Consider the following 12,536-nt stretch of genomic DNA (forward strand, 5'->3'; position numbering starts at 1 on the left):
AAGTGATAAATTCCATGCACACTGTAAACATGAATAGAACAGAGTATATTCATCAGTTATTTCCCCAGCAAAATATAAGGTCAAAAACCATTTGGGTGTCCTCTCCCTGTTGTTACATGAATGTACAGTAGCCTCCATCACTAGATAGTTACTGGTCCAGTGAACTAAGACTATAACTAAGGAGGATTGTACAATTAGGATATGTTCTTTAAATTGTACAATCCTCCCAAATTATAGTCCCAGTTTACTGGACAACACAATTTGTGTGCTAAGAATGCCAAATACAATGCACATGGAAGTGGATCAAACATGATCCTTATTGTTAAAGAATAAAAAAAACATTAATCAACTAAAATAATTCAAGGTGCATTAGTCAACTATAGAAATGTACAGCATTGTATGTGTTGCCCTTAGTAACAGACTTAATTTAAAACACATTTGAAATTGTATCAGCCTTTTCTAATAATCTCAACAACTGTCATAATATATTCATCAAACTTCTAACAACAATATGAACAGCAGTCAGAAATATAACAGTAACAATGACTGTCACATGAATAATTATTAAAAAAAATTACGGTCCCAACTTTAAATAATAACTAGGCTACTTAAATAAACAGCAATATGCACTTGTATTTTAATCCAGGCTGATAACAATAGGGTAAAACCACTGCTCGGTGATCAGAAAAGGCTCCAGGATTAAATAAATCCTGGCTGTTAGCCTGGTCGGGAGCAGGCTAGCTGCACAGAATAAATCTCCATGGTGATTTATGTGCCTCCACTTTCGTGAAACCGAGTAAAGGCTTAAATCATCCAGGATAACTGATAAATCCCGGCTTAATCCCTTATCTTGGTTTTGTGAAATAGGCCTCTGATGAATGAAATGCTTTCCACTCATTGTTTGTCTTTCAGTTCATGTGATGCAGTGTTAAAGTCAGTTTGTAGAGATTTAAAAAAAATAGCTTGAAAAAGTGAATTAATCTCAGTAAATATGCAGAATAGTTTCTGAACATGTTGACTCATGTTGCTGCATTAATATCATCACATTAAGGGGTTCATGTGGGACATTTTAATAGCTACTGTTTTTTGACATTTCAGAGACTTTTTTTTATGATTATTTTCAGAGGTTTTTGTTGTTCCCCATGTGAAGTTCTGGGGCCTGTTGCACAAAACCAGGATGAGGGATTAATCTGGGATATTCAAGTTATCCTGGATGAATTTAGCTTTAATTTGGTTGCACAAAAGCAGGTTGAATTAAACCCAGCCAAGTAACCATGGAGATTTATTCTTTGCAGCTAGCCTGCTCCTGAGCAGGCTAGCAGCCAGGCTAAGATTAATCCTGGAGTCTGATGTGTTAAATCAGCTGCTGCTCTGATCATAAATAAACGTGTTTAACAGTTATTCCGTTGTCTTCTGAATGTGTTCTGCTTTATTTTTATTGACATGCATTATTTGTCACTATTACTGTCACAAGTTTGATTTAAATCCTACTATTGCAGTTGTTTAGATGGTAAGAAATGGTTGCACATGCACCGGAGATAAAGTGGGACAATGCGGAGGAAATGGTCAATTCCGATGATCCTACTGGCCATCTTGATCATTCGCTGCAATCTCTTTTGGTCCTTAACATGCATGTTACCAAACACGCAGATAAGGCCAAAAGACAGAACACTCTGGAGGATACTTTTATAAAACATTACAAGGATGTGTCTGTCTAATCTAAAAGTGTTTAGTTTCCTAAGGAAAAACATCCGCTGGTGCATTTTCTTAGTTTTATTCAGTGCACATTCATTAAAAGTTCATTTAGAGTCAATTTCAACTCCCAAATATTTGTAGGTTGAGGCTCTCTCTACTAGTTCACCATTGATCTTAGAAGGGGGGGCTGTAATTCTATTTTTGCTAAAATCTATGAGCATCTCTTTTGTTTTCTTCACATTTATTTCAAGCAAATTATCAGAACACCACTGAGTGAAACCCTGTAATTCCCTCTGGAATTCATTCACAGAAGAAATGTCAGATTTTAAAAAGCCGACCAGTGCTGTGTCGTCAGCATAAAATAAGTGTGGGCTGAAGAGGAGGCTTGACAATTATTGGTGTACAATGTGTATAAAATAGGCGACAGAACGCACCCTTGTGGTGCCCCTGTGTTTATAGTTTTTGAGGATGATATACATGAGTTAAATCTGACTTGCTGACTGCGGCCCGTCAAGAAGTTATAAATCCATGAGATCAATTGGGGATTTACTCCCAAATGCACCAATTTTCTCACCAGCAGGTGGGGTTGGATTGTGTTAAAAGCGCTGCTGAAGTCAATGAACACAATCTGGCTCTTCTCAAGGTGCTCCTGAGTGCTGTTAATCAAAGATAGCAGCGCATCCTCAACACCTCTCTCTGCCCGATAAGCAAATTGATTTTGGTCTAAAAGAGGTGAAACCTCATCATGGAGAAGTTGTTTTAAAATTATTATTTTTTAAACATTTCATAACTGTAGATGTAAGGGCAACAGGGCGCAGATCATTGAGTTCCTTAGGTCTATTGTTTTTAGGCACAGGCATTATTAGGGATTTTTTCCATAAACTGGGAACAACACCAGTATCTAGTAACAGCTGAAACAACCTATGGAAGGGCTATGCCAGCTGATCAGCACACACCTTTAATGTCCGACAGCTAATTCCATCAGGTCCACAAGTTTTACGGGGATTTACACGTCTAAAATAAGATTTGACATCATCCATAAAGATGATATCAATATCTACACACCTGTGTGTGTGTGTGTGTGTGTGTGTGTGTGTGTGTGTGTGTGTGTGTGTGTGTGTGTGTGTGTGTGTGTGTGTGTGTGTGTGTGTCATACCAACCTGTTAATGATAAGTCGTTACAGCGTGTGTGTCTGCTACTGGGAGGACTGGGAGCTTTAACCAAACACTACGAGAGAGAATCTGAGTCTGAATCCATTATTACTGTCTGGGACCTTTCAGGATTCTTACTGGGAATACTGGGACTTCATTAAAACGGTTTTTAGAAGGTTCTGCTTCTCTGCGGTTTTCCACCACGCCTACCACCACGTGTAGCTATACCCAGGCTGGTATACCACGTGTGTAGTCTCTGTGTTGTCTTTGTCTCTTCGCAGTTCATTTAGTCTTCCCTCCGTGTCATTCATTCCCTGCTTCGCTCATTCCTGCTGGTTTATTCTTTCATGTCTTCTGGTTTTCTAGTGGTTTGTGCTTTTTGTGTTTGGTTTGTCTTGGACTGCCTCCCTGCCTACCTCAGGACACCTTCCTTTGTTCTTCATTTGTCTTTTGTTAATAAAATCCTTGACTGCATTTTTGGGTCCGAGCCTCATAATCCTGACAACATCTGAGATATTAAAGACCAGGGGTTTATTAATTAATTAAAATTAATTAATGTATCACTGAGGTGAATAATTGTCATATGCACATTTAAGGAGGTTACTTCACCAACAAAAGACGCAAAAGAGGAGAGAAGAGTAAGTCCTGCCTAGGCTACATGTGTGCTGACTCAGATATAATTAGAAAAGTGGATCTACAGGAGAAGAAATAGTTGAAAGTAATACAGAATGCCTGAGAGCCTTACTGCTAAATATTATATTATGTTTTTATGTTCGTATTGTAATCTATGTTCACCTTTACATAAAGATATTTCCAGCACAAATTGCTTCAGAAAAAGGTAGAATAGGGGCATAACAATTCACCAGAAATTCAAAAGTTTCGGGGGGGCCTCTATATATTATATATTTAGAGCTATAGGCTGCTATAGTCAGGCACGTGCACACACAGACATCAAAAGGGGCTTGAGCACCTGCCCTTTATCTTCCTCAATAGAAAGTGCCCTTTTTTGAGGGTGCATGTTTTTTTTTTGTTTTTTTTTATATAAACTATATATATTACTGTTTGATAATGAAACAGTAATATATATAGGCTATATTCATATGAACGTTATGATGATCACAGATATATAGCTCATTTGGCTACACTGTCACAGAATAACAAACGCCTAACGAGCACAAATAAACAGACTGTATATGTTCTCTCTCTGTCCTGTAATAAGTGAACTCTGAGCTCATGTGTTTGTGACTCTTCACCTCTGTCTCCTCTCACAGGGAGAAGATGATCTGCAGCATCCTGCTGCTCATCATCCTGACCTCCTGTGTCTCTGGTTAGTTTACAGCTTCACTTTATTATCCACTAACACTAAACAAAGAATCACTAAAGTGTCCACAGAAACATGTGGAGATGGAGTTTAAAGTTGTCAGTGTGTCTGCTCCTCACTTTCCCTCTCTGTCTCCTCAACAGGAACATTTGTAGTGAATGTGACCCAGACCTCCTATCAGGCAGAGGAGAACCACGACATCACACTGGAGTGGACCTTCACAACCAACCCTCACAGTTCCTCCAACTCTCTTAATATCTTCTGTGAACTGTTAACTGATCTCAGAACAACAGTCCTGTTTCATCTCCATGAAGGAGTTGAGGTCCCAGAGTCTCAGGATGAACAGTTTGCAGGACGAGTCCAGTGGGACAAAGACGTCCTCAGAGAAGGACGACTCAGACTTCATGTGTCCAGACTCAGGACTGAAGACTCAGGACTGTACCTGTGTGATATTCTCACAGATTATGGGAGTAACTCTGGTAGATGTTGGCTCAATGTCACTGGTAAGTTGATTCATTATAAAAAGGGTAGCTTAAATCAAGCAATCTGATTGGTTCATAGCTGTGATTATAATAACCACATACAAAGGCTTTAATAAAACTCCTTTGCACATTAAAGGACAATTCCAGCGCAAAATGAACCTAGGGGTTAATAACACATGTGTACCGAGTCGACCGTTCTTTGGATTTGTTTTCATGCTAATCGAATGTGACCAGTTTTAGCGCAAACCGCTTATTACCTTATAACGCTAGTCGTCGGGGCACGGGTAAAGTAAAAAGAAATCACTATTTCTATACCACTAACAAGGCTCAAAATAGCACCACACTTCCACGGTAGCATAATGAGGGTCCCTACATGTAAACCGAAGCATTGAGAACAGACAGACAATTTATTAAAGGGGCGATTGAATGTAAAACCGATTTTACCTTGTCATAGTTGAATAATGACAGTTTAGTGGGTAACTAGGACATACATACAACCTAAAAATCCCGTTGACACCTCTTTCCTCTGCAAATCTCACAATTTGAAACTGCCTCTGAAAACGGGCAAATCTCAACGAGCCGCCTAGTTGACGTCAACTCGGCGGCTCCTCCTCATTTGGCTCTAGTCTCTATCTTTGTCACGCCCAAACATTTACATAGGCTACACCACTGACCTGAGATCAGGTAGTTACGTTACATTACATTACATGTCATTTAGCTGACGCTTTTATCCAAAGCGACTTACAATTAAGTGCTTTCAACTGTGAAGGTTCAAACTCTAGACAACAAGTAGTAAGTGCAAATACAGTAGCTTTAAATAGGCAAAGCTACAAAGAGACATATGAAAGTGCAGGTTCGAAAGTGCAGGTTCAAGAATTCTTTTTTTTTTTTTTTTTAATATCCGAGGTGTAGTCAGAAGAGATGTGTTTTTAGCCTTCGGCGGAAGATGTGTAGGCTTTCGGCCATCCTGATATCGATGGGGAGCTCGTTCCACCATTTGGGAGCCAGGACAGTGAACAGTCGGGATTTCGTTGAGTGATTTAGTTCTCCCTCGCTGTGAGGGGGCAGCAAGCAGTTTGGCTGATGCAGAACGAAGTGGGCGGGTTGGGGTATATGGTTTGACCATGTCCTGGATGTAAGCGGGTGCTGATCCGTTCGTGGCCCTGTATGTAAGTACTAGTGTCTTGAAGCGGATGCGGGCCGCAACTGGTATCCAGTGAAGAGAGCGGAGGAGAGGTGTAGTGTGAGAGAACTTGGGGAGGTTGAAGACAAGTCGAGCTGCTGCGTTCTGAATGAGCTGCAGGGGTCACTGGGGTCTTCTGAATAGGTCGCGCAGATCTCAGAAATTGTATACATTGTTCATCTGCTATTTTACCACTAAATTCACTTCTGAGACTTTTTTATGCGATAAATCAACTATGTAGAGGTCAAATATGGCCGTTTTACGAAAATTGATGGCTAATTGCAAATTTTGTCCGACTGTGTGTCGGGAGTTCAGCGGCCGGTGCGGCCTGTGTTGCTGCCTCGCCGCCCGGCCTGCCTTCCTTCACAGACCCCGGCCCGCTGTGAGGTAGATGGAGCTCCATCATTGCTGGCAGCCCACGGCACTCCATACCCACGCAAAGTCACTGTTTTTTGGATTAATGGACTACCAAACGCCACTGCCCTGACAGAGCTCCAGGGCCTGCAGCTCCCCTCTTCCTACTAAATGGCCGCTGTGTGTGAGTGAGAGCGCGGTCAGCGAGCTTGTTACGCCAGCAATCTCTTACTGCAGGATCCAGTTAATCTTATAATGTGTGTAATTATAATGTGTTGAGTTATTTAAACAAACGATCGGGGAAATAAACGCTTCTTGTCCGCGAGGCTCATTGATAGAGCCTGCGGCTGGATGGAGCTCTATCAATGAGAGCTAGTTAGCCTCCTCTTAGAATTCCTCTGAAATTCACAAAAATGCATTAAATTGAAATCGGACACCATTGTTAGCTTTATAAGACCTTGAAGTAGACGTTATACAAGTGGCGTGACGAAATTCAAACTGTAAAAATACTCTAATTATGCTGAAAATGAAGCTAACTAGCCGTGATCTGTACACGTAGGATTGAAGGGACAGTCGCAGCTAACGAAACCCCTAATGTTCACAAAAATGCATTAACTTGAAATCGGACACCATAGTTAGCTTTATAAGACCTTGGGGTAGATGTTATATAAGTGGTGTGATGAAATTCAAACTGTAAATATAGCTACTCTAGTTATGCCGGCAGTTGGCAGCCAGCCAGCTCCGCGCAGCTCTGTGGAGCCCCGAGTATTCCAGTAGTCCAGTACCCAGGGAAACGGTGACTTTCACTGGGTATGGAGGTTGCCGTTTTCTCGTCAGACTGTGCGGAGCTCCTAGCTTTAGTCCGACACGTCTTATAAAATTTGCAATTAGCCATCAATTTTCGTAAAATGGCCCATATTTGAGCTTTATATAGTTGATTTCTTACTTAAAAAATTCTCAAAAGTGAATTTAATAACAAAACAGCCCGACCAACAATGTATAACTTTGTAGTGTCTGAAATATGAGACCTGCTGTCTCGTCTCCAATGTGTTTCTATGGGGTTCGCTCAAACCAATCAGCGCGCAGCTCATCTAAATATTCATGAGCATACCATATTTGGAAGAAAAGCTCTTGTTCCAAATAGAGCCATATTCACAGGGTAGTTAAGGGCCTAATAAAATAGCATTCGGGCAAATTTCAGCCCAACCAATATTACATAACCTTTTAGGAGACCTTAAGGAACAGTTTGACATACCCTATATAATCATTCAATCACCCCTTTTAAAAAGATAGTTTAGAAAGACAGTACCGTTCACGTATACAGGCAGGCACCATCATCGTTCGTCACGATCAGACGAACGCCGTTCAACCAGTAACCAGTAACATAGCTCAAGCACGGCGTTCGTCGTTCAACTGTTCGCTAATTAGCGGTTTGCACTAAAACTGGTCACATTTGATTAGCATTAAAACAAATCCAGCAGAACAGTCGACTTGTGAATTGTTTTCCTTCACATGAATGAAACAGATGTGTTTGGTCTCTTTACAGCAGAGAGGGATCGGTCTGAACCTGAGACACCAAACACAACAAGTCCACCAAACACAACAAGTCCACAACAACCAGAGAGTCGGCGAAGGATCGTCCTCTACTGTGGGCTGACAGCAGCTCTGCTGGCTCTTGGTTGTTTCTGTTTGTTCAGAAAAGTTCTGCAGAGAAAACAAGATTCCCAATCGGCGAATATAAGTTACAGATCAGCAGTTGATGGTTTAGTTTAATCATTAACAACTGAGGCAAAACTGTCAGAATGAACTGTTTATATCACAGACACAAAGAAAATACTAGTTTCTCATTGGCAGCTAATATAACAGCAGGTAACCATAGCGATGTTGATGTTTCCCACACATGAAAATCAGCCAAATGAACACAAACAACCTGTAGAAGGTGATGACTGAAACACATTCATGATATGAAAGTCTTAATTACAGAACTGATATACAAAAATAATTATGGGGGAAAACAATGTTCTCATTATTTTTACGGGATGTCTCGTCAAACTGTTAGAGGAGACCGGGGCAATCGTAACATATTTTACATTTTCCTTCATAACTCACAGACGACTTGAAATACTCTCGTCATCTTTTGGTACAAGAAACATATATATGTGCTCTAATTAATGATACAGTTAATACATTTAGAGTAACAAGGACAAGACTATAATATATTGAATGCAAAACGTCAGAGTGTTACAATTGCCCCCAATCTTAATGTTACTTAAGATTTTTTTTGTATTTGGTTCAAATTCTTTTTTCTTATGCAACAGTTATTTTGTATATATTTATTTTTTTATACATTTATTGTGTTTTGTATTAATGTTTACAGTTTTTCTCTATTGCTGAAACACTAAAACCCATTGGCTGAACAAAGTTCTCAGTTGCCTGAACTCATTTAGCTCATCTGTTGTCAATACCTTAAACCATTTCACATGGTAAAACACAATTTGCAGATCTCACTTAGACTTTTCAGCAAATCTCTAAACACATTCTGCACTCTAATGCACATGTCATCCATACTGGTAAACACAAGTGGCAACAATCAAATACAAATAGAGAACACATGTCACTGATTGAACCCAACCACTCAAAATACATTTCACTTGCTTCAAATGATGTGACACAACCAATATAAGCCAGTTCAGAGAGCAAACTGTTGAATGTGGGAAGGAGAAAGTCTGAGAATGGATAGAAGAAACGACGTGAGAGGACGAGTGCGTATGCGAGGTGTCAGGGCTGGATACGGTACACAAGAGGCTTCTTCCCCCGTTGCCTCAGGAGGGACAATATTGCTTGTGATGTCGACGAAGTGCTCTGGCCTGACCCAGCCCAAAGACAAGAAGAAGCACATTGATCACATGTTTACTCCTTTCATTTTTGTTCCTTTTAGTATTGTATACTGTAGTACAGTGCATTGTAGGCTGTATACTGTACACTGAACAAATTGTATGGCCCTGAACATTGTGCTTTCCAACAGTACTGACTGCTCAATAGATTTTGACTGGTTGCAGGTTCATATCAACAAAGAACAAGAATTACAGTATCACAGAGACAAAGGACAAGTTTGTGAGATGTAGGGTACAGTACTGTAAAAATAGGGGTACATGGTTTGGTGGAGGAGGTGTATGGCGCTAAAACAGTCCCATAAGTATTTGCAACTTGTAAAACACAATGCACAAATGAATGCAGAGTGATTTGTATCCTCTAATGGATATATGTATATCACTAGCTTTACAACTGGGCCCACTAAAAGACAGTAAAATTGGCCAAGATCGGCGACCGGTTTAAGCAGCGCTCAATAACATTTCAGACCAATTCCATACAAAGACCAGGCAAAGCCCATGTTACAGGGCTGACTTTAACAAGCTAAGTTAGCATCGCTGTTCAAGCTGTGCAAAAATTTGAAAGTTAGCATGCTCCAAAAAGTAACTGTCACTATACACCATAATAACACAAGTAAATTGCAAATGCACTGCAACAATGATGCTGAAAACATAAATGTAATTAATTTGACGACAAAGTCCTAAAAATATAAACTTACCAGGAGGAACGTCAAGTAGATTCTGCCAACTAGTGGTGTGGGTGGATCGATCCAAATATGGATAATATCAATACCAACGTTGGTATTGATCAATACCAGTGTAATGAGATCGATACTTTCATACTTTTGATAGTTTCAGTTTCTCTCAGTGGTGGAGTCTAATGTGTTGTAGTGGGTATACTGTACCGTAGAGCTGTAATCGGGCCTTAAAAGTTCGGCCCGACAAGGCCCGAACCCGACGAATTCGGCCCGAGCCCGACAAGTACATTTTGATTGACAGATTTTTAAAAGCCCGAACCCGTTTACAGCCCGACTGTACAAAAGGCCGTCTATCAGCAGTGATTAGAGTGCATGTCAGAAAATAGCGCGGACACGCTCTTCACGCCGCGAGCGGGCACACGCACTACTCTGCGGAAAAGGGAGAGAAAGAAAAAAAGAGACTGCGCCGCACGCACACAGCTCTTTTGTCTTCAATCAAGAATGAGTAATTTATACATTTTTTAACATAATTTATTCATGACTAACGGAGGCTATAGGCCACATGGAAGTTGGAACAAAGAAATAAAATAAGCCCTCCAGAAGCCAGCCTCTGTTTCACCTCCTCAGCATCCATTTTCACGCTAATCGAAATGCTTCACCGGACCGCTCGTTTACTGCGCAACTCGGAGCGCAAGCCCGAGCCCGGCCCGAGCCCGTGTAACATGATAGAAATGAAGACCGAACCCGACCGAACCCGTCGGGTCCCGTCGGGTCCCGTCGGGTTCGGGCAAAGATCTTCAGCTCTACTGTACTGTGTATATATATATATACACACATACGTGAGCATTCAATAGGGGAGCAGATTTCATACAATAACATCATTGATGATTTTGCATCAAGGAAGGCCAGAAAGGTCAGGTTTTAGTTTTAGTTTGTGTTTTCTGTTCTTAGTGCAATAGTGTAATAATTAGATTCTCTTTAGTGTGTTTTCACATTTGTGTGATGAAGGATTTGTGCTATTTAGAATAGGCCTATTTATTCTATATTTTATTTGTATATTATTCTTAATATTTTATATTATTGTTGCTCTCTGCTGTTGTTACAATTTTTATATATCTGATTGTATATATTTTTGGCACATTTATTTTTATATATATATATATATATATATATATATATATATATACACACACACACATCTATCTATCTATCTATCTATCTATCTATCTATCTATCTCTGCCTTTGGGGGAGGGGCATATCAAAGCGGTGAGTCTGGGTGTCCTCCCCAGGGAAGTTTTGAGCATCAACGACTTCATTTCCTGTATTTGGATACACATTTATGAACCAATTTACGGTGGAAATACCTTTATTTAGTGTAGAAGAAGAAGACCACAGATGACAATTCAAAATATATCAAAAATATAATGGAAAGTATGTTGATGCGTGTCATTGGGCATTTTTAAGTGGGTATATGGAAATCCTGGAGCTTTCTTAGTGGATATACTGCGTATACCTGCGTCTCATGCACTGCTGCGGTTTCATCAGAGAGGCGACCTGGCTGTATGTGTATTTTATTTTGATTTTTTTATTAGTAAAGAACATAGGTACATCGCCAGTATGTACATAGCCTATACAAAAAGTCAGTACCAGAGGTGCATATACAGAAAAATATCAATGTAGAAAATAAATAAAAAAGTAAAAAAAAAATTAATTAATTTTAATGTCTCTTATAGCGTTGCTGTATTGGTGCAGTTCTTGAAAAAAAATGGGCTGTCTGTGTAACTGCCGCTCCTTGTGATGGTTTCCAGGGATTAAAGGACCCAATCGCAGAGAGCAGGCAGGTAGGCAGGAGAAGGTTAGGGGAAGGGGATTTATTAACAAAACACAGCAGCACTAAGGCTGGGTAAAAAAACAGGGAAAAATACAAAAAAGGCACAAGGCTGAAACAAACTGACAGGATACAAACTATAGCAGAGCGGGGAACACAAACTCACGCAGGCAGGGCAACAGACACAAAACGATCTGACAAAATACAAAGGAAACACAGGGGCTAAACACATGAGGTAATGAGCAAATGAGGGACAGGTGATTGTCAGTCAGTACCCGAGCCAATCAGAAAAGGCAGGAAAACATAGAAAGCAAAACTAGACAAGACAAGACAGAAATCACACTATCAAAATAAAACAGGAAACCGAAATATACACAGAGAACAGAATACACAAAACAGGATACATCTACAACAGGGAACAGAAATATACAGAATAAATATACAAAACAGGAAACATACAGAAATCATAATACAGGCAACAGAAATGTCCACAACCACAATACACTCCTATCAACATGCGGAGCAGGTACACTTTGCTCTTCCTCCCCCCTCTTGTGATTTGATGTTGTACCGTTACGTGACTCGGACTGTAAATATTAACATGTCTATGCCAGCAGCACACACAGAGACGGTGCTGAAGAACCGCAGAGGAAGAGGAGCGCCTGTGGCTAGATTTTCAAGCTGGTCTGTACACATGTACAACGAGATTAAAAGCAACTCCTTTTCCAGTGCCAACATGATGTACGTAGAAGAAATGTAACAACATGGAATAAAATAAATAGTGCAAAAAGGGGGGTAAGGTGCACAGTTCTGAGACGCTATGTAGGCTATATAGGCCTATATAAAAAAAAATAAAACTAAATGTGGTTTTATACAGTGTGAGTAATGATATTGCACAGTATACAGGGGGGCGGATCCGTTTCCAGTTCCGTTGATTATGAGTCGTTGCAGCG

The 12,536-nt window shown here is 40.2% G+C and overlaps 1 protein-coding gene across 3 annotated transcripts in view; it reads left to right on the forward strand.

Moving 5' to 3' along the window:
* Positions 1-4,021: 4,021 nt before the first annotated feature.
* LOC116041925 overlaps positions 4,022-12,536 on the forward strand; it is an 85,731-nt gene continuing 77,216 nt past the window's right edge. For all 3 annotated transcript variants that reach the window (XM_035994347.1, XM_035994346.1, XM_035994349.1), the window contains exons 1-2: positions 4,022-4,173; positions 4,311-4,670. In XM_035994347.1, the coding sequence (XP_035850240.1) occupies positions 4,125-4,173; positions 4,311-4,670 (409 nt within the window). In that variant the 5' untranslated portion in view covers positions 4,022-4,124. The remainder of the gene's footprint in view (positions 4,174-4,310; positions 4,671-12,536) is intronic.

This window comes from Sander lucioperca, chromosome 17, assembly GCF_008315115.2.
Source record: "Sander lucioperca isolate FBNREF2018 chromosome 17, SLUC_FBN_1.2, whole genome shotgun sequence".
Lineage (NCBI taxonomy): Eukaryota > Metazoa > Chordata > Actinopteri > Perciformes > Percidae > Sander > Sander lucioperca.